Source organism: Dryobates pubescens, chromosome 16 (assembly GCF_014839835.1).
Source record: "Dryobates pubescens isolate bDryPub1 chromosome 16, bDryPub1.pri, whole genome shotgun sequence".
Lineage (NCBI taxonomy): Eukaryota > Metazoa > Chordata > Aves > Piciformes > Picidae > Dryobates > Dryobates pubescens.
The window spans coordinates 10,488,744-10,511,775 of record NC_071627.1 but is presented as its reverse complement, the minus strand read 5'-3'; the positions used below and the strand labels follow the sequence as shown (position 1 = coordinate 10,511,775).

At 41.4% G+C, this 23,032-nt stretch overlaps 1 protein-coding gene across 1 annotated transcript in view; it reads right to left on the bottom strand.

The window, feature by feature from the left end:
* Positions 1–23,032, bottom strand: part of WWC1 (WW and C2 domain containing 1) — a 69,888-nt gene that overhangs the window by 14,630 nt on the left and 32,226 nt on the right. The window contains exons 3-11 of the mRNA XM_054168249.1: positions 18,631–18,834; positions 16,914–16,990; positions 15,916–15,995; positions 14,847–14,976; positions 14,163–14,309; positions 13,068–13,141; positions 7,613–7,855; positions 5,703–5,792; positions 2,857–3,386 (exon numbers count right to left, since the gene is read on the bottom strand). Coding sequence (XP_054024224.1) covers positions 2,857–3,386; positions 5,703–5,792; positions 7,613–7,855; positions 13,068–13,141; positions 14,163–14,309; positions 14,847–14,976; positions 15,916–15,995; positions 16,914–16,990; positions 18,631–18,834 — 1,575 coding nt within the window. The remainder of the gene's footprint in view (positions 1–2,856; positions 3,387–5,702; positions 5,793–7,612; positions 7,856–13,067; positions 13,142–14,162; positions 14,310–14,846; positions 14,977–15,915; positions 15,996–16,913; positions 16,991–18,630; positions 18,835–23,032) is intronic.

Below are 23,032 nucleotides of genomic sequence, written 5' to 3'. Positions count from 1 at the left end.
ACATGCTCCAAGAGTGAGGAGGAGCCACTTTGTCACACTGGGAGCAGCTGTAACCCCATAGCAGAAATGAGGCAATGTGTTCCTTCCCAAGGCTCTTTGATCTTTCCTGTACCTTTAGGAAAGCATGTCTCCAAAGCCATTTAAAGAAGTAAAAACAGCTTTGAAAAGGTATTGGTGCAAAATGTGTGCAAGCTCCAGCCAGGGAATAATATAAGGACTTGTTCTACAATCAACAGTAGAGGGTGCTCCAGGTAGCACCAATTTATTGAGTGCACGTGTCCATCTGGTTTTTGACACTACTAATGGTGGTTTTCCTCTTGGTGTTCCTATGGTAGAAATAAATGTCCAGACCTTTTCCCCATAGACCAAACCAGATGAATAAAAGTTAGCATTTCCAAGGCAGTATATCAGTCATTAACTAAAATAAACGGCTCCATTTAACACAGGCACTCACAGTTTAATCCATCCTCCCTCCTGGTATGTGCAAAGGCCTGGCCCCTGCTGCATTCCTGATCACAGCCTGTGCTGGAGGTATGTGCCAAAGCTATGTTTCTCATTCCCTCAGTGCTCCTTGTACCTCCCGTTTCCATGGTTTTAATATGAAACTCATTTCTTCCCTGCTGGTTGGATTTCCAGATCATGTTGTTTGATTTTTACTCACCAGTCCCAGAAATGCCACTCCAGGAATTCATTTGCATGAGGTTTGCTTACTGGGAAGGACACCACTGTTTGGTTTCCACATATGTAACCTCTTTTCATCCTTTGATTATCAATGCCCTCTTGTCATTTCAACCCAGAAAGCTTTCATTTTTGGCCCCATCACCTGAGCACCTTGTAGCCAAGTGAGGCAAATACAGAGGGTGCACAAACCCCAGCAGTTAAGTGGGTATCAGTTAATATAGCAGAATGCTAGAGGGAATGGTTCCCTGAAAAGGTTCACTGTGCAGCCATCACGTTCCTTCCTTCTTTTTGCAAAAGCTTTGGAAGCTCAGCCCTGTGAGTCTCTCACTCACTGAATCTGGCTAATTAACACAAAATTTGGATTTTTTGTTTGAAGCCTTAAGTTTCTAAAGAGGTACCAGACTAAAAGAAACTTTATGGAAGAGTTCAGAACCAACTCAACTCTCTTCTGTATTTCCGAGTAGTGCAGATAACACTTCCTAAGTTTTTTCACCGTTTTTCCCACTCATGTCAAGAACTTAATGTTTGCCCTTCACTTCCTGCCATCCTGCCTCCCATGGCCTCTCCTGGACACACTGTGACCTGGATGCGGAGAGCCACCTCATGCACTGTTTTTATATCCGCACCACTTCCTCAGAGAAAGCCAAACACTGCCAGATTCCAGGTTTTGCTTAGTTTCACCTAAATCATTCAGGCATCATTTGGGTGGGGGCAGAAACCTTATTTCAGCCTCAAAGGTAGCAGAGGTTCTGTTCCAAGAGAAACAGCCTCCAAATCCCTCAGATATATGTTATTCAGCTCTACTTACAGGAACACGTGAGCATGCTTTGCCCATGAGGCCAAGTATTGACCACCCAGATCCAGTCACTGTGTTTCGGGTGTGACACCAACTCCCCCCAAAATGCCTGAGGAGTAAAATCTCATCTCATTATTGCCCTGAAATAAACTACTTATAGTGATTATTTTGTCTGCTGACTGGCTAACAGCAATAATCACTTAATCTGCTTAACACCTGAGCTTTCACTTTAATGGCCTTGACAAATCTCAAAGAGCTAAAAAGGTTAAAACTAATTAGTGCCCAGTTCTAATAGGAATAATTAGCGTTTCCTACTCAAATGTATAATAACCTCTTGCTTATAGAAAAATGGGGGCTCAAGAGGGAAGATCTATATTTGTGTCTTTGATTGTATTTCAAATAGTGCCAGCTTCCTTAAGGCAGAAGTGATAACATGGTGCTAGTTCCCGATATTCACATAGGCTGGTTTATAATCCGATGAAAACCAAACTGCATTGCTTGTGCAAGTTTATACTGCCTCTAAAGCTTTTTCTTCAGTGCAATTACAAAGCCAGGCATTTCACTCATCTCTATTGGATTTAACCCAACTACTGTCACAAGGGCTTCAGGCAGGCCCTAGCACAAGTGCCCTGACTGCTGTCTGCTGCTTCCCATCCACCTCAGCCCAGCCATTGTCCTAACAAAGGATGAACCCTTCCCACCCACCAGTAAGCCATATGCACGTATGAGAACATCCACTATCTTGAAATGTCTTACTTTATCATGCTCACAATCTAAACACGTTTTTGTTGCTAAGAGACCATCCCCCTCAAACCAGCAGAAATTCAAGACAGCCTTGACATGGCTGCTCAACTGAAGTTAATAAATTCACTGCTACTGATTTACTGGGAACCAGAGCAGGACATTGTGCTTCCTGAGGTGACGGGGAAGGGTTTTTATTACCATTTGTTAACTGTTAAGCTAAATGGCTTCCCCAGCTTTCCTCAAATGCATGCCCAAAAAGTTTGTGTCAATGTGCCTCCCAGACCTAAAACACTAGTTGACATTCAGAATATTTTAGAGCTAAATTAAACCAGGACTCCTACCACAACCATTTATATTTGCACATGAAATCCCTGCAGTTTGTGTACACATGCATATAAGTAGACTAAACCCACACCTAGATCCTGTCCCCTGCAAGTCTCATCAGTTCAGCAGGATTTTCATGTACAAATTTAACCCCTTTGTCCCAAGCAAAACTGAACACACAGTTGAACACACTTTTCAGCACAAAGACATCAAGATAACAGACAGCTTTTGAAGTACTCCCTTCGCAATGTTTTAGAAGCAACATCAAAACCAAATGCATGCATGTGCATGCAAACAGCTTGTTATCATACCTTGACCTAGACGTTTATCTCCTGCTCTATGCTCTTCCAGTCTACTGTTGCCACTCCCACTGTTTAGGGTGAGTTCTGAGAGATTTGTACTTATCTCTGCATCATCAAAATCCATATGGCTTGAAAAGGCATCACCAGTTAGGAGTGGGTCTATCACCAGTGGAGAGCAAGGTGGAGATGGAGAAGAGAGAGATGACCTTGGAGATAGCGATGTCATGGATTTTGGAGTACCAGAGAAAGATCTCAGAGCCTGTACACGACTGGTGGTATCTGCTTTGTGTGGTTTTGCCACTTCATTTTCGTGAATAGTGGTGATACAGCCTGAGGGTCGAAATCCTGTGGCTCCTTCTAGGAGCAAGTCCAGCTTGTTTTGATAGTCTGAGTCCAACTGCTCCAACTGCTCATAGTAGAGATCAGTGAAACTGGCTGAGGTGGATGAATCCTGGCTGGAGGTGGCAAGAGATCCTCTGCTAGATGCAAGAGAACCAGGGCTGCTGCTCGAAGAGAGGGAAAGCATGCTGGTGGAGAGACTGAGGAAAAAGGTCAGAAAATCATCATACTGTATCTCCTAATTGTCAGCAAAATGCTGCAATGTCAACAGATCTCTAAGCCCATGCAGTACTTTGTGCTTTGTTAGCTCAGGCCATACGCGTTAGTCCCCACAACAATCCAGAACCACAGTCTAACCAATGGAACAGTTGGGTCACTTTTCAATCAAATCAAACAGCTCCTATACTTTTTTTTCCCCACTTACCATGTCAACCTAGTAAGAGTCCTTATTTAGTCCAAAACAACTCTAATGAATAGTTTCAAATAAATTAAAATTAATTACAGCATTCTCCTCCCACATCTATCTGGAAAATTTTTTTCAGTGGGTCCTGTTAATTTCTAAAGCAGACCACAACTAGCAAGGCTCATGCAAGACAATGAAGTTATTGCATTGAACTGTCTGACCATATGGAAATTTTCTTCCATTTGCCTCAATCTCAGACCTGCAGCCAAAAGACAAGATCATAGCTGCCTGGAACTGGCCCTCAGAGATCACAACAGCCAGTAGTTACCAGGAAACTGGCAGGATTTACCTATGTGAAAGACTGCTATATGGAATTCAGGGCCAGTAGAACAAGGGAAAGAGTTGGGGCTGGGCTGTGAAAACACTTTGCACAAATTCTTTATCCCTAGAGGTCTGGGTTTAGAATATAACTGACAGCAAAATTAATTTTAAGCAGGTGCTGAAAAGAAGTCTGTCCAGATGAGAAAGCCCAGACACCACATCACACTGTTTTATGGTCACAAACTAAGATGCAGCAAATACTCCGTTACTGACTGTGACACAGACCATTCCCAGAAGTTCCATTTAAACCAACACTCCTGCTCCAGATATTTAATACCTTGCTCCTTACTGACTGTTTCAAGACCCTCGTCCCTCACTTTGGATATGGATTAGCCACTGAAAAATTTCTGCACATGTATAGAGTTGTTTAAGTTGCCCCACTGAAAACAGTGAGGATGTCACTATGCCTAATAATCCCTTATTATTTATGGATTAAAACCGAGAAGCTGCATTTGTATAGTATGTCTACGACCTTATGAGGAAAAGGCAAATATGCAGAATTTAGTAGAATTTTGGGCACAAAACGTTTTCAGAATTTTTATGACAGATGTGGACTGTACCACATTAGTACAAAAAATCTTTTGGGTGAAACATAACTGAAACATGCTGTATGTTTTTGGTTTTTAGGCAAGGACTAATACATTTACAACTTTTCGGTATATTTCACTATGAAAGGGTGTGCGTGTGTGTTAATTAATCCTTTCCCTGTCAGCAAACTGGCCTCAACTTCATTTTGTGCATACCTTTGAATGCCAGACATTTTGCATTATGGGGTTATTAACAAATGCTTATTCTTTTGAAGGAGCATGCCAAGGACACTGGGCGCATAGTCAGGAAGAAATTAGTTTCACATGCTTCTTGGTCACCTCAGAATATCCCTAATCAGCTAGATGACATGAAAATATGATGCATTTCCATCTCATAAGAGCATCACAGATAGCTATTCTCCACGGTGGCTTATTTACATGTCAGTCTTGCACTATGGGTTTTTTCCAGTCTTTTCGGTGTCATCTTCACAAAATGAAACAGAATCCAAGTGCAGCAGAGGCTACAAACAGAGTAAATTCAGTACACACTGACAGGAGAAACCTCAACCAAACAAAACTCCCACCAAACTCTCTTCCTAATCAAAAAGATAAAACCAGAATGGTTATCTGGCCTTACTGCCTGCAGTCATGCATTTGTCTGCAAACAATAATCCTATGCTCTCCCAAAACTGCAGTCCAAACAACCAGACATTATGACTGCAGAAACATTTTTAGATACTCGACAAACTAGAGGAGATTCAGGGATTTCTCAATATATTGTCTACATTGCAACCAACAGCACACTTGCAATTAATTTAGAGAAGCAGTGTCATGACATACATTAACATGTAGTTGCATTACTAAGATTCATTTCACTTGCTGTGTGTGGTAAGCTGTCTTTAACACATTTTAATAGAATATTTCAGTATTTCAAATATTAGTAGGTTAACAACAAAAAAAAAGGATAAAGAAGTATCTCAGATATCCTTAGTCATCTAAATGTTTCATGTCACAAGTAGAAGGGATTGTACCAATTCCTCCTGGTTAGAAGCATCACCACAAGGTGGGACATAATCTTTGAGACTTAGGTCACCAACTGAGAAGACTTTCGAACCTCCCAGCTGGCAGATGAAATTGTTACCAGAGAAAGGCAGTTACACATTGTGCAGTTAAAACACCTATGACTTCTGTCAAAGGTTACTTACCTTTTCAGCTGGGTGTGCAGCATGGCAACTAATCGTGTTGTTTCTTCCAGTTCTCGGACTAGCTGATTTCTTTTGCTACTCAACTTCAATCTAAGAGGAGGCAGAAGAAAAAGATGAGCTAAAGCAGCATTTACTATGTAAAAACAGGAGTAGAGGAAAGGTGCTTTTTTTCCCCTTAAGAAATCTGACAAAAGTTAGTAAGAATACACAATAGGAGAGAATTTAGTCAAGACGTGTAGGTGTTTACCAGCGTCCAATACTTTTAAAACATGGAACTAGCATTCACAAAAAGGAAAATAATTGCAGCTAGTACTACAAAAGTTAATGTTTCTAGGATCAGGCCTCGAAAATGGCCGGCAGATTTTGCTCACTGTACACTATTGCATTCTTTTACTATTGTGCTATTAAGAGTAAATGCTTTCATTTGCTTTCAGTAAGGTCTAAGGATGACCAAGGTTTACACAATATAGTTATTAACTATCTTGTTACATCTTTACATGAATTATGGACTTCAGCAACATCTCAGTTTTATTTCACACCTGAACTAGTTTGAGACAGAAACAAGTGCACTTGGGTACTCATACCCTAACTTAACAGGCCTCTGGACCAGAAATCCTTTGCCATAGCCAAGGTATTTCTTTGGCATACTAGAACAGGCACGCGTTCCTAAAAATCACATATGAAAGTGTGACACCAGAAACTTTTGTGGAACCACAGATTTTTTCCAGGCTGGTAAAAGTCCTGCAGTTGAAACACCTGAGATGCCAGTGAATGGTTTGGAGGATGTGTCATGTGAGGAATGGCTGAGGGAGCTGGAGAAGAGAAGGCTAAGAAGAGATCTTATTGCTCTCTACAGCTACTCGAAAGGAAGTTAGAGTGAAGTCTCTTCCCCCAAGTAACAAGTGATAGGATGAGAGAAAATGGGTTTAAGTTGTGCCAGGGGAGGTTTAGACTGGACATTACAAAAACCTTCTTTACTAAGAGAGTGGTGAAATGTTGGAACAGGCTGCCCAGGGAGGTGGTGGAATCACTGTCCTTGGAGGTGTTCAAGAAACATGTAGATGATGCTTCAGGATATAGTTTAGTGGCCACGGTAGTTGGATTACAGTTGGACTCAATCTTAAAAGCCTTTTCCAACCTTAGTGATTCTATAGGTTTTTTTCCCAGCATGAGAAAACTGAAGAATCTGTGCTCCAGACACTGAGCATGTAGAAGAAATGAAAATATGCAGCCAAGGAGAGAGTGAATGCAACATGCCTATTCCATACATATTAAAGAGACTGCAGCTAAAAGCAGGACTGCCATAGCCACCCACGCCAATGCATCCAGATTGTAAAGCACTTGCAGGCAATGCCTAATGCTGTATTCATCCTCACGGTACATTCCCGCGAGATCATCCCCTGCTACACAACTGAAATTAGGGAGGATAGTTGGCATTTCTGCAGATAGTTTAGATTCATAGGATATGCGATGCAACTCCCACAGCCCTGTCAAATACCAGTTCCTACAGGAATCACATACAAGGATGTTCAGAACAAACAAATTTTAAAAATTTAAAATTCCATCTGTTGACATTTACCAAGCTCCAGACTGCACAGGAACTGTAGGAGCTGCTGCAAGGTGCTGGCTGCATACAGAAACAGTATAGTATACTAACATGACACTGAGCTATTTGGAGCATTTATTTCATTCTCATAGAAGATCCATTTGTAGAATAACAACCTTTCTCACATGGGGAGTAAGACTTGCAGGAGGTTCCTATAGGACATGACTTCAGAAACCTTATAAGGAGAAAGTGTCCTGAAATCTGAGAGCACACTGCTACCAGCATTCAGTCAGGGGATGCTGCTGCTTGCCCTTGATTAGCTCTTGCCCAAGAAGCAAGACCTATCCTACCCCCAGTAACCTACCTCTCAGTTAGAGCTTTACTCTGAGTGTCTCTAGCAGCCTGAAGATCTTCCTCCAGGCGCCTTCTCTCCGTCTCCAGTTTTTCCACCTCTCCTCGAGTCCATTTTCTAGGACTAATAAATCGCATTTCTTTTAAGAGTTCCTCCTTCTCATTAATTAGTATCAGACGATCTCGCTCAGAGTCCAGCACGCCAGGCCAGGCCTCGCTGTCAAGCTTTGCCAGTTGTATTTTCAGGTTTGCTATTCTGAAAAAAAAACAAAACAAAAACAAAACAATGAGAAAAAGCACTTATTCCATGAAGAGTGTCTGAGTTACTGCTCCAGACACACAAAGGTGCACTAGGACCAACAATATCTTGCCCTGAAGAAGGCTCTCAGCTCTGGGACAATTACCCTCAGTCTCACACTCTGTTTACCAGGGCACTGTCAAGTGATGGCCATGCTGGGAGGTTGAGATGTAAAAAGAGATTTGAACTTTGGTCAAGTTTCTAGCTAACCTGCAGTGTCTACCAGTCAGGGAACAGTGTAACAGAAATTCTGGATCTCTAAAGAAGCTGTCAGATATACTATAAGGAGTTCCATATGCCTCACAGCACTTGGTGTGGAGAATATCATGTGTTAAATATTTGATCTTTAATCACTTTTATGGAAAAAACCAGATACTGTTCGTATACGATTCAGATAAGCTGAGAGACCAGTGGTTACTCAAAGTAACTAGATTTGCCTTTACAGTGAGGAAGATAACTATGCATACTGCTACTGGAAGAATCCAACTATTGACTCAACACAAAGCCTTTTGGACACTCTACAGAGCTACGTGGCTACTGGTGCAGCATGCACCCGAGGATGCGCACAGGCAACACGATCCTACCTAAATCCAGAGCTGCTTATTTGCATGACAGTCTGCTTTCATTAGAGGCATCATTCCAGATTTCAAATCTGTATCACTAATTCTTCAGCACCATACCACATTATCTCAGGGAGGAAAGATGATTACTGAAAACAGCAATAGGGATCTAGAATTTAGCAAGAGCTTTGATTGACAGCAGGACGCAGCTCACAGCAGGTAAGGAGGCTGCTCATGCCAGCTATCTGCCCATTCCCAATTTGCCCACTATCTGAGCTGCTTGGTCAGCTTCACAAATGGTCAGCTTTGCAATGCAGCATACAGAGGGGATCAAAAAAGCCAGCAGGAGGCCAGGACAATCATAGTAGTGATCAATAGCACAGATAAAGTTTAGTAAGAGTTACCAAGGACTTGCATTTCTGGAACTCATATTGAAAATGGTTGAGAAGGGAGCAGGGAATTGGGAGGGCAGAATGTGCTGGGGGGCAGAAATTGCAACATCTTAGAAGGCAAAAGGGCAGTAACTTGCAGTATAAGGCAAGATATTTGCAAAAATAATTAAACTGACTGAAGACCAGAGAGTCAAGGCACACAGGCCCCTTAACATGATTAACTCAGGTTAATTGCTCACTCAGGTGTAGTAAGTACATAAGAAATGGAAGTGAAATGCTCCATGTGTAAAATGAGTCCAATATTCATCTCCCTTTGAAAAGGGCTTTGTGATCTGATGGCAGAATTACTGGGCTTAAATTGGGCACAACAAATAGTTACAGCTATTAATCTGGATTCATCACTTTCTAGAACCTGTTTTATGCTACAGAAGTGCACAGGATGCTGCAAACTCCTCCAGAAAACCACCACATATACAGGCACACAACAAATTCAACACCAACTAGCAAAATCAAAGTGTGCGGAGCACGCAGTAAGATGCAGATCTGGGCGGCAGCAGCAGCTACATGACTGCGGAATGGCCTTGAAGAATAAAGCTTTGTCTTCCAAGCTCTGGAGGCCAACAGGAACTCAAGCCCCAAGAGAGCCTGTGAAGGCTCACGCAGACTGACCTGCCTCCCCCATCACAGGAGGTAAGACTAGAGATCACCTTTCTGAGGAGGAGGCTCACTTTCTGTAAACCCATTTCCCACAGCAGGTTGCCTAGTCTAATTAAAGTTCCCTAATTGATAGATATTCAGCTCAACTATTTTTAGGTCGTCTTAGGAGTGGTTTTGTTTTTGAGTGCTCGATTAAGTGCAATACTGTGCTCCAAAGAAGAATTAACAGTGGCATTAATTCATAATCCAAGAATTCCTCTGTGCATTTTGAAGGGATATGCGTTTAAGAGGATTGGTTGGCATTAATTTGATCACTTTTGGCATACATTTGCATGGATATGGCTTTTCCACTGGAATTTGTTCTCTATGCATTTCCGAGTCCAACAGCTTTGTTAAACTAACCTCGAGTTTTACACTTCATGAATGACCACTGTTATCCCTCTTCTCAGTTAAAAGGAGGTTTATTTTTCAAATAAAACAGCACCATTACGAAAGAAATGCTTTGCAGACTGCCTGGTATTTGGCTGAAAACTCCAGCCCTTCAGCATTCACTGACAGAGCCTGAACTACATCACTGCTGAGCCACGCTGGGTTTGCACTGCAAAGAAACCAGCAATACTGGGCTCTGAACAAAATATAGAACAGCAAGCTCAAGCTTTATTGAGCTGTTTTCATTTCATCTAGAAAAGGCAGTAGGGTGATTTATGTATTGTCATAGCAGGTCTTTTAGTCATGAGGGACAGGTGGTACTTACCTGTGACACAGGCATAACATGAAAATTTGTAGTCTCTTTGGAGACAGTTCAGAACATACGCACCTCCACAAAACTGTACCTTAACGTTTGTATCCACAAACAGGAATTAATAATCCTCTATCAGATCAGCCTCTGTTCTTCAGAACCAAAAATAATAAAAGTGGGAGGTGTGATCTAAAACCTGACCAAATACCCACCATTGTTTCAATGCTGATGAATGCGACAGTAAAATATTCCGTTTTAAGAGATTATACAACCTGCTTTTACAATCCCTGAAGTCACACAAAATCCAAGAGGGAAGTTTAACTGTCAAAGGAACTAAACCAGCGCACAGAGTGCAAGTGCCACATAACTGAGGTATTGCGATATGACTGAAATGGTGCAGCTTAATTTAGTTGCATCTCTGATTGCATTTATGCTGCAGTAGTCATTTCTGTGTGAGAAGTGGCAGTGACATCTTTTGACATGTGTCCACTTACCAGTTTCCAATGCAATGAAGCTAAAGGTGAGTGGTGGGTAAGGGAATACACAGAATTGTACCCTGACAGATCTGGTGTGCTGAATTCAGCAAGACAATCACCTACATCTATGCCTTTAGTCTGGTCACAACAACGATGCAAATCCTATCTGCTACCATCCACTTTCAACATCATCAGCCCCTTATAAATCTAGTCATTAATATGGTATTATCTTGATTTCAGGCCTTTTACCCTTCCAGATAATGCAGAGCTAGCGAGATGTATTTTGACCATTTGCCTCCCTTCATAATATATCCATGGGCAAAGTACTTGCTTTTCTATTGCGCTTCCAGAACTTACTAATATGATGCTGTAGGGATAGGGAACAATTCTAACACTGCAAGGAGCATTTTTTACAGGACCAGAAGGTTCCTTGTGCATCACTATATCCATATTATTCCAGCTTAAAACAAGTCGAGGTATTTGCTTCTGCAGCTCCTGCTAAAGACCACACCAAACCACAGTGCTTTGATAGTTCAAGAACTTTTCATTTTAGCATCAATTATCCATGCCCATTCAGATCCATCTTTCACCATGATAATGTTATATAAACTCTTAAGAAAATCTACAGATAATCTAAGACAGATATGAAATATCAAACCTTCTTTAACTGCAAGACTGTGTTGTATGCCCTTTACCTTGACTTCAAATGAACTACTGTGCTGCCTTTATAGAGTTCTGTCTCATTTCAAAGAGTATATTAATTATCTTCTCAGGTTTGTCATTATTCACTCAGTCCTCCTTGGAAAAGCTACAGGCTAAAGTAAAAGTGTTCCACTTCAGTTTGAAGATATAAAGTCAGTCAGAATTAAATTGCAGTCTTCAGCAAAGCTTAGAAGTGAAAAGTAATTTTAACTCTGAAAAATTAACTACTGTATCTGGAAGATTAATAATTTTATTTTTAAAAGCCACAGAATTATTTGAATGTCAAGATAGTTTGGTAAATCTCTCATTGATAAAATAGACAATCCTCCACTCTGCTCTCCTGAGACCCCACCTTGAAAACTGCATCCAGTTCTGCTGCACCCATTGTAAGAATGGCACAGAGCTGTTGAAGCGAGTCCAGAGAAGCGTCACAAAGATGATCTGAGGGCTGAAACAGCTCAGCTACAAGGATAGGCTGAGGGAGCTGGGGTTGTTCAGCCTAGAGAAGAGAAGACTCTGGGGGGACCTTAGAGCTGCCTTCCAGTACCTGAAGGGATCCTACAGGAAGGCTGAAGAGAAACTTTTCATAAGGGTGTCTAGCAACAGGACAAGGGGGAATGGTTTGAAGCTGAGGGAATGTGAATTTTGACTGAATCTTACAAAGAAATTCTTCAGTATGAGGCTGGTAAGGCTCTGGAACAGGAGGTTCCAAGGAGGTTGTGGATGCCTCCTTCCTGTGGGTGTTCAAAGCCAGGTTAGATGAGGCCTTGAGCAGCCAAGTCTAGTTGTGAGACTTTCCTGCTTGTGGCAGGGAGGTTGGAGTAGATTATCTCTGAGGTTCCTTCCACGCTAAGCCATCCTACCTCTAAGCAGAGACTGGAGAAAAATCCTTCTCTTCTCCTATACCTCAAGTGCAGCTTGCAGCATACATCTGAAGTTTGTTATTCCAGAATTGCAGTCTCTTTATATCAGTTAAAATTGAAGTCACTGCCATTGATGGTTATGTCCTTGAACAAGGACCAGGCCAGTCAATGTCCAAATTATCATGCCTGGTGTTTTTTTCTTTAAATAGTTGATTTAGCTGTTATCTATTAAAATAGAGAAAATTTTTGCTAAATTGGCCTGTTAAGTAGCTACAAAATTTTAAAATCTGTTCTTCATTCATCTGGGATAAGAGAACAAGGGTGAGCACTCACATTCTTACTGATAGGCAGATAAGTTCTGGAACCGTAGCCACTGACCACACCATGATAGGTGTTAACACAATATACATTGCTTCTTATCAGACTTAAAGGCATGCAAACATTCATTTCATTTTGAATAAGGTAAGGAAATGCCTTGCAATTCAGTGTCCTTATTAGGAATGGGGAAGCATTGGCAGCAGGTTTCAAAACCACTTATGTCCCCACAGGTGTGGTCAGATGGAATTCTTCATGTATTAGTCACTCCTTAGTAATTTCTAGGATGGTTATTTATTTCTTGAATGATAGTACTGGCCCAAAAAGCCTGCAGCCTCACTGGCTCAAAAATTACCATGTTTATCAGTAATGCTGGACTTCAATCTGAGTGACACATGACCTAGTGAAACATAGCTTCATAATAAGCTGTGTGACAGCTGAAGCTCACAACAGCTTGAAGAATTACCTTCTCTTTGCTTCTTCATATTGAAGGCGTAATCTCACTTTCTCAGCCAACTGGTTATTGCTGCTGGTAATAAACTGAAACAGAAAATATATAAAATCAGCAACTTGGTAACCACTGTTCTTTTGATATTCCCCACTGCAATTGATAATGTTACACGTTAAACGAGCTTGACAGAAGCAAGTCTATTAGTTAATCCAGTCACAGAACAGGAAAATATGACATTTGATTATTAAAAAAAATAATTATTTCTTTAAATATTTAAAAACCTACAGGATTTGGAAGCTCCTTTTGGCTTAGTTTACCAGAAAATGTACCACATCTATTTCAGGCTTCTATTTTTATGCATATACAAATAGCTTTGTAATTTTTCTTCTTGCATGCCATTTGCAATCTTTAAATGATGCCTTGCATTTTGTTTTGCATGACATCTTGCTTTGGTGGTAAAGCCTTAAAGGCAAGGAACATCCCATCGTGCCTAGTTCTGAAGTTCTTTAATCACATGTGTGGCCCTGACCAAAAGGGGCTGCAAATGTTTTACGTTCACAGGAGAGGCGTTTGTGATGCCCTGTGAGACACAGGATGTACCCACAGCATTGACTGAGTCCTTGCTGAGACTGGCACCAGCCTGACAGTTATAATCTTCTTACACAAGTGGTTTATGAGTGTGTTTGATGGCATCAAAATATTAGAACATATGTCATCATTCCCACTCATAACACACTAAAAGCCAAACATGCTCTTAAAGGAAGAGTCCTCATTAGAGCTGAGCCCATATATAGCTGCTGAATATTTCTTGCCTAGCAGCATATTATTGCTATGAAGAGCTGAGGGAATATTTGTATCACAAGAAGCTATACCTACAGGTAAAATAAAACTAACTTCCTTCTTATCCCCACCTGAGCTGTTCTAATAGTGTAGGGAAACAGCAGCTTGCCTTTAGAGACACATTAACACAAAAACGATGCTACACAGAAGTTCAAACCAGGAGAAACTACCATTTCCTGCGCATGCTTGGAAGTTTGTAGTAAGGCAGTACACTACATGCAGTTCAGAGGAATGGCTCCACGTGCACTTGGTTTCTCACACATTACTCACATTTCCTGAAACATCAGTTTGGGAGCTGACATCCAGGTACTGTCGGGGTAACAAAGGGCTGGAGCTTTCCACAGACATGCTGCTGGCCCACAGGTCTGACTGGGATCCTCTGTCATTCACAAAGCTTTCTTTTAACTTGGCTAAGCTCTAAAACCATAAAAAGTCATGAGGTGAGCTCACTTCTGCACAAAGTATCTCAGCAGTTGCATAGCTTTAGCCTTAAGATCTGCCCATGTTTGCTGTGTGCACTCAGACTCTGCAAACGTGGGGCCACGGCTAGACTGCACCTTACACAGGACAGAGGAGCCCACAGGTTTTAGCACACTGTCTGGCCTGCACAGACAGGTTCTCTGCCAGAGACAGCAGACCAAGCAGGTCACAGCTTCTCCAGGCCAGCTTTGGGACAGCACTGTCACACTGGTTCAATCTTCACTTAGAAACCCTGAGACAAACACTCATCACTAAGCAAGTGCTTCCTAACATTAGTTCCTGTATTTTACACTTCCTTATTTCCAGGATCTGAGGAAGAACAAGGCTGCCATCCAACCAAAATACAGAACTAATTTATGTTAATGAAATTCTCACTTACATATCTGAAATACAAAGTACTGAAATTAGTTCTCAGAAATTCAATCTGATAGCTATGGTGACACAAAACACTATAAAGTCATCCTTTTACTATACTTGTATGAGGTCTTGTTTTTCCTTCTCTCCTGATGTGATGGCCTTCTTGAGAGCTTTCATTTCACTTAAAATGGCTTGTGCCTCATCAAGTTTGTAGCCACCTTGAGTATCAGACATTTTCATGTCGATTCTGTATGGAAGTTTAAAAAACAGACACAAAAAAATGTAGTAAGCTAACAATTTATATAGTCTAGTTAATTTCATCATCCTACATACATGCATCTTGACCCTAATTTTTAAGAACACACTTTCAAGTGTAACAATGACAACAGAAGGAACAAGGAACCCCACCCCCACACTAGCTAAGTTTCTCCACTCAGAAGTACATTAATCTTCAGAGATCTGATTTTAGCCATGCATTCTCTTTGGCTCCTTAGGGAGCACAAAGACTCATGCAAAACACCCAGAACAGTAGGTTTGGGCAGATTGCTGCTGGTTATCCTGTTTCTAAAGAGGATCAATGTTGCCATCTATGAGAATTCCCTTGTTTTCAGTCATAATTTCAAAAACCAGGCAAGGACCTGCCATGCATGGATGTATTTGCTTGCACGACCCAATTACAAGCTGCCTCATCCCACCTCTTCCTGAAGGAATTCTGCTACAGTTGATGTTTGTAACAAATGAGATCTTAACCAGTGAAATTATTTAAAATATGACAGATGTCTAATCATACAAAGATATGCACCTGAAACTTTCCTCCCCTTCCACTCCACCCCGTATTTTTTATCAGTGCCCTAAAACAATGGCTCTAGTAATTAAGACAAGAGGCTGTACTGTGCCATTTGCATTGAGCAATATTGAGTAAAACAGAGTACCATTTAATTGACAAGATTCTGGTTCAAAATCTTTTTGCCATGAAACCAGCTCTGATGTGGTCAATTGCATACAGGCACTGATTTGAGAGAGCTACCCCCCTGGTTGTGTATTGCTTTCAGTTGCATATGCCTAAAGATAGCAGCAGCAACATATTTCAGCTTGCGTTTAGGCAGCTATTTATAAATGTAGAAGGGGGTGGACTACAAGCCAGAGATATTCTACACTGAAAATAAGATCTTGAGAACAAACATACTTCTTCAGTGTTTGAAATCCATGCTCTTTGTACTGAAGCTCTTGCTTCATGTGAGCTACTTCTCTCTTGAGTTTATTAACCTGCAGCAAAACAAGGTGTTTTTAGAATGATCTTTAGTATGAATATTTAAGTACAGCACTACCCATTCAAAAGTTATTCAGTGTAAACAGCACTCTAGACAAGATTTCCAGATAATCAGTTCATCTCAACAGCAGCTAACAGCCCTGGCTGCCTCCTCATCAGAACATTACCACTGGGGCTTTACCCAGTACATAGATTACTACACCAGTTCATAAAAGGCTCATGGGAAGGTCCAACCTTGTAAGCAGAAAAGCTGAGAAAAAACTCAAGAGAGACAGGAACAAACCACATGTCAGTTTGACACAGAAACATTTAAACCTTTCCAGTCATTAAAACAAACATTAAGCATCAGTACAGGAGTTACAAGGCAGAGACAGAAACCATCCTCCAAGATACCAAACTAAAAGGCCCCACTGTATGAGGAACACAACAGGATGGTAATACATATTGTAATTCCACTGACCCTACAGCTTGCTGTTTTATATTCCTCCACAGAGGCCAGACTGACCTACTTTACTTTAGTCCTTTCTTCTTCCCAAACCGAGCTCTGCATGAGAGCGTACACTGCCGCTGCTAACAACCCGCACTAAGCCCAGGACAAAACAGCTGCCAGTCTCTGGAGAGAGCTCGCCGCTCTCCAGTGCTGCAGCACACCAGCGACCCAGCATGCAGTTCAACACCCCACAGCATATCTCTGTGGCAGGATGTGCTGCCAGCTTCCAAGGAAGTCTAAAGGAAAAAATGTGTTTCAAGTCCTTAAGAAGGCAACATTTGAGAATTCTGATAAATTATCTTGTAGATTAGGAATGGCAGCATTAGCTTTTTCAACTGCTTTGGCATCTCCTTTCAGTATGTGCCAAGAGGTTTGGAAATATCTGCAGATTACTTGTGGCAAGCAAAGGTCCATTCGTACTTACCCTGGATTTTGTAGTGGCAATCTCCGCCTTGAGGATCTCGGGGTCATACTTGGAACTTGACGATGAGCCAGAGAGCACTACAACAAAGACAACACTCAGTTTAGGAGCTTTAACTTCCTCCCTGCTCTTCCACCAGCCTCATCACAAATTACGATGTCCCATCACTACAGCACATCTAGCTCTCTACACATTGCTAGTATAGGCCTTTTGATTATTTGCCAGATTTCACCTCTTAAAAGCAAGGAAAAGGCAACAGTGCAGTGTACACTAAAGAGGCCAGAGCACGTCCTTCACCTCCAAAGCCTGGCTTCCAGGTTAACACACTTAACTCAAAACTCCCAGATATGTTCACTGCATTCAACACTGCCGCTTCCTGCATTTCCAAAGGCATTTAACAGAACTGAAGGGACAGGCATTGCATAAAGGTTTACTTTCTTTCTCTTTAGACTTTCTTGTTGAGTAAACAATCCACTGCTTTCCTTTGTTTCTAAACATTCAAAGAAGAAGAAACTGAAAAATATGATGCAAGCCTTCTCACAGCCTTGAGGACATGATCAATCACACAACATGTCACACTGGATTAAATCACGGTCACATTAAGAGCAGAATTTTCTTCTCAGCAGCAGTTAAAACCCTTCTGCTTCAGAAGGTACAGAAGCTCCCCAATGTGCAACCTTGTTAAGAGGTAGCTGTAAGCAAGGGAGATACTTTGATCCTTGCAGCCATCAGTTTATGCCCTATAAAACATAGGAAAGCATTTCTACTTCTTTCTGTCTGGTTGTGCTTCTAAAGACAGATCACATCACACCACTGCAATTTATGTTCATGGTGTTCTTAGTGCACTGGTCTGGTATACCAAGACTTAGGCACTTAAGAAAAGACCAAAACCTGCACTTCAGGGACTAGTCGAGTAAGTTGACAGAAAATAACCTAAATGCCTTTATCATCAGGTACAGGATTAGCCAGTGGAATTCACCACCATAAGACATAACTCAGCAAGACTGAAGTGAGGGGAGGTCAGCCCACTGATATGGCTATAGTAAGAACATTAAAAGTCTTCAGCATGAAGCATTAGAAAACAAAAAAATTCTGGAAGACTTGCAGGAAGTAAGTCCTCCTCTGCAGATTTTCCAGCTCATAACCAGTAACAATAAGGAAGAAATTTGGCCTTCTATAACTTTTGAAGCAACTGGTATTGATGCTTTCTGTGTGACAAAGAATATGGAGCACAAAACAATGTTCTTCACACACAAAGAGACAGTCCACCAATGTTAGATTTACATGGCAGAAAGCACAGACCCTTAGCTCCCTGAGACAGTCACTCAGCTACCTGGGACGTCAAACTCCAACGGGCCTTGGGAATGAAATTTGAAACGGCCCTCCTTGCCTTGTTTCTTTGGACAGAGGAATTAAGGATAATACTACCTAACTTCTTGTTTTCCTGCTGAGCCAATGACCACATCCTTTCACCTTTGTTGAAGCTCATGCTGAACGTCTGCACACTGACTCCAGGGACTGAGCCAACTGCAGTGGTGTTTCCTAGTAATTGTCTTTACCAAAGAGGCAGCTGTTGCTTTCGAGACAAAGTGGGCAGATGTGGAGAGTGACACAGCATAACACATCCCAGCATTCTATCAGAGGACTAGCTTCGAGCATTCTACTGCCCTAGTAGATCCATGACTAATGGATACTGGATAAGAGTTCACTATCTACTCACAGCTGGTCTGAGAGCCTAGTTTGTGCTCCCAAACATCATGCAGCTGCCGGTATTCTTGCTGGGCCAACTCAAGCCTCTGCTGTTTCACTTGATAGATCTCCTTCTGTGCAGCAATTGCCTCCTGGGCCAGGACAAGGTAGTCTTTCAGCATATGCTCCTGCTCCCGCCGCCATTGCACACGAGGGTCTTCTATCTGTGTTGTTTCTTAGAGACAAAAGATAAGGAGACAAGATCAAATGGTTGCAAGCTTTGGGCTGCTGCCTGGAGAAGCTCCACCTTTTACACACCCTTAATACCGTCCCATAATAAAAAAGTGGAATATGGCCATCTTCCTTTTTTCCTTAGGAGGTGACCATTGCTCCACAATGAACTCCAATTAGCTCTGCTAGGCTGAATCGCTGTATGGAAATACTCATGGTGAAATCATTTTACAGCTCTTCAACTCCTCTGCTGCTGAAGCCATTCTGCCTCTTAAAACATCCACACAAATGCATGCACCCACAAGCTCTAAGATACTGACACTGACTGTTACAACTTATCTTTATTGCAACTGCTTTATAACATTACTAATAAAGTACTTCTATTTCACTGATAAAAAAAACAAGTTTCAGAAAACATCATTGCCATGTGACTGCATTATACTGCATCTGACAACATGAAAGCAATTATAATTCCGCCCACCCTCTTTGGCTGCCAAGTGGCTTTTATTAAAAAGGGGAAAGAACCTTTTCACTCAGATTCCATAGGTAAGTAAAAATAAAATCTCATTAAGTCACAGAGTGTATTCATGAAAACATCTACAATGCCATTATATAAACAGCATCTCAGAAGGGGAGTAAACACTTCCTTCACTGAAAGCAGACACAGCAGCAAATCACTGCAGAATACAGGAGGTGGAGTTTAAGAAAAATATTTTTTTGGTAACACAGGCAACAGAGTGAGGAGCAGTTACACCATTTCCATCTCCCTCACCCCAGCACAACCAATATGTAGCTTTCCAGGTTTCTAATCATGAAAAAGGCATAAGGTCAGAGACATGCAGCTAGTCCTAATACTAATTAGGCACATTTATTGTCAGTATTTTCCTCAGTTTTGTGAAAAAGTGTCCAAAATTTTTTATTTTTTTTTTTAAAGGCTATTCTATGTTCTTGCTTGGAACAGGTTCCAATATTCAGTTGACTAAGTGCTCTAAACTGTCTAAACTAGCATGCTTGAATAAGGATCCCTAGTTACCAGACAATGAATAATTAATAAAAAGGAGCTGTTTGAAACTATCAGTGGGAATCTAATCTGCATTTCTTAAGAGCCTCTTTAAATATTTAGTAAAAGCTGCCACAGTGGAAGGTATGAGCAGCTCTTAAGCGAGTCAGGCATAAGACTAACACTGCAATACACAGGATGGAGGGAAGAGAACAGCTTGATAATAATCCTAGGAGTCAAACTAGAAATAAATGATTTTACACAAGGGATAGACACTCAACCATTTTCACGAGTTGTCCACGATCATGCTGAGGAGAAAATTAACAAGATACTCCAGCAATAACTTGTTATAACAATCTCAAGACTTGAAAGAACACATGGCATTTCAAGTTACATAACAAAACTTTAGAGAAACTTCAAAAGATAATTAAAAAAACATTTTAAGACACTAACAGTAAAGTTTGCAGAAGCATTTTAACAAAAAGTCCTTTATAGGTCCTGCTAGTCCTAGTTCAGGACACTGGGTCCTAAGTGTACCTGTAGCTATGGCTTCCTCAAGCTTGGTTATTCCAGTCTTCCTTTAAACTAGCAACCTATTTTCCCCATAATCCCAAGAAGGGCAGTGGAAGCTGCTGCAGGGTAATCCCTCCATTATAAGCAACCAGGAGAAGCATTATGAAAATCTAAACCCTGAACACCTTTATGAAGTGCTGAAACACTGACACTGCCCCAAACACACACACCAGGTAACAAAGAGAACACTTAGCAGACAGCTCATGGAGAGGAGAAACACACGTACCAAAACTGTTTTGGTCTCATTTTTCTAACTATTCACCCCAATCCTTTCAGTAATCACAGCACTAACTCTGTCTCCCTGATTGCAGCTTTGAGTTTTGATTTTCAAACATGTAATAACAATCAATGAAAATGTCGGCTAAGGGCTCTCGATCTGCCCCAAATACTGAGAAATGCAAAAAAACATTCAAAAGTTAGATGAAAAGGACTACAGAAATGCAGGCTACCACATCCTTTGTTGTCTTGTGAATTTTTAATTGAATGTTGAGCTTGTCAAATAAATCTGATTGTTTCATGATTGAAGAATGTAGCCTTACTGTGCTTGCATCAGCATCTGGCAAGAAAAGTCATCATTTCTTTCTGCAAATCAAATTCCAAAGAAGTTCTCCCAGAAACAGACACTCAGGGCTATGCATTAATACTGTACTAGGAACATTCTGGGTATCCAATTCAATTGTATTTATTTTGCCTCAGAGAGAAGGTTAGAAATGCTCTCCATTTTACTTGTTTCTTAATGGCTCCTGGCTTTAGATTTAATTTAGGTCTGTCCTTGGGCTTTTTTCTGATAATTAGTGTGCAGCAAGAACCAACATGCCTCCATCCCCTTCACACCCTCTGAAGACAGTTCCTTCCTGCACAGGGAATTTGCAAGAAACCTTGGAGAGGAAGGTGGTTTTGGACACTCTCCAGAGGATACATCAACATAAACCACAAAGATGAACCTCTTGATTACCTGAAAGTAAGTGGATATGGTTTTCTTCATCATGATTTGGATTAGAGCTGGCATAAGAACAGCATTATGATTTTGTTTCTTTTTAACCTCTTAATTGAAATCCCATGTCAAGTCTTGTAGCTTCTGGCATCACACAGAAGTGAAACTGTAGGTGTCAGCATGGTTTGAACCTTTCTCTGCATGCTCTTGAAGCCTGTGGTGCTTTTGAGTGGCACTGATCAGGGCTAAGTGGACCACAAAGAGCTCAGACCTGCAACCAGATACTTGTTCATTCACCCTGGGCAAGCTCAAATGTATAGTTAAGATCATGTTTTGTTTGTCCCACCTAGATGCTGCAGTTTTTGCTAGCTGAAACACTCGGGAAGTCTGACAACCTTCCACATCCCACAGCAGGCTTCAGATCAAGGTTACTTTCCTGTACCTGAACTGCATGCCCCCAAGACTACAGCTAGCCATCCTTGGCAAACACAGAGGAGGAAGTTTTGGCTAGGGTGGGCCACTGTGACAACAAGCACTCAGGTTCCTGTGGTGTAGACAGGAGAGGAAGAGCAATGAAAAGAAAAAAATACATCTCAAATCAGAAAGAAAATTGAGAGGAGACAAGGAAAAAGACTTGGAAACATCCTCTCATTTAAATTGAGCCAAGCTTTTCCCTGTGGTCAGAAGCGACCCTGATGTTCACATCAGAAGTGTGCTGAGTATGATTTCCTTCAGGGCAATGCCAGTTGCCATAGAACCTACAGAGGCCTGCATCTACTCCAACAGTCCATGTCACTGCCTGATATACCAACGGATGGAACTGACCCAAAGGAAAAAACCCCACAGCCCCACAGATGCTCCACTGGTTAGGAAGAAGAATAAATACCCTTCCCCAAAAGCGCTGTACAGGTAAAACTGAATTGGCAGGACCCTCTTAATCCAACACTGCTGCCTAAACACAGCAGAGCTCTTCACCATCACTGGAAGGTAGCATTTCCCTGTCTCTGGGCTGCTTGCGGTCTGGAGCACCCTAGTAGGCATCTCTGACATGCCAGCACCTGATAAAGTGAACCTCCAACTACAAGAGAATATAAGTCTAACCACATTTTTTACTCCTCTGGAGATCTTGCCCAGACTCTTCTCTCTTCTTGGTTGTACACAGTCATGAAAACATTAAATCATTCAGAAGGAAGTAAAAAGAAGTCTTAACCAGAATTCTAAACTCAGCTCTTACTCCTGCTGTGGTCATTACATGAATAACCCAAACCCAAGTGAGACCAGAAAAAGCATTTACATTCAAAATGTCTTTAAAAAGCAACCTCATCCTTAACTCTGCAGAGTGATTCCTTGTGGAACTGAAATGGACACAAGATACAGGTCTCACAGACCTATAGGGGATTCCAATTTATATCTTTCAATTTAGCAGCCTTTCAAGCAAAGCTCACCCAGCCCTCTCCCCCGCAGATCTCCCGTGTGTGACCCTGTAGGCTTGTCTACTTTTCTCCCCCGCAGATCTCCTGTGTATGACCCTGTAGGCTTGTCTACCTTTCTCCCCCACTATCTTTTCTTGTAAAAGGAAAATAAATCAACATCCCCTGCCTTAAAACTATTTTTATTTAGAGCTTTTATCATTCCATTAGTACAGTATTTCCATGGCTTTAGCCTAATTATATTTTATATGTCACCACATCTAGA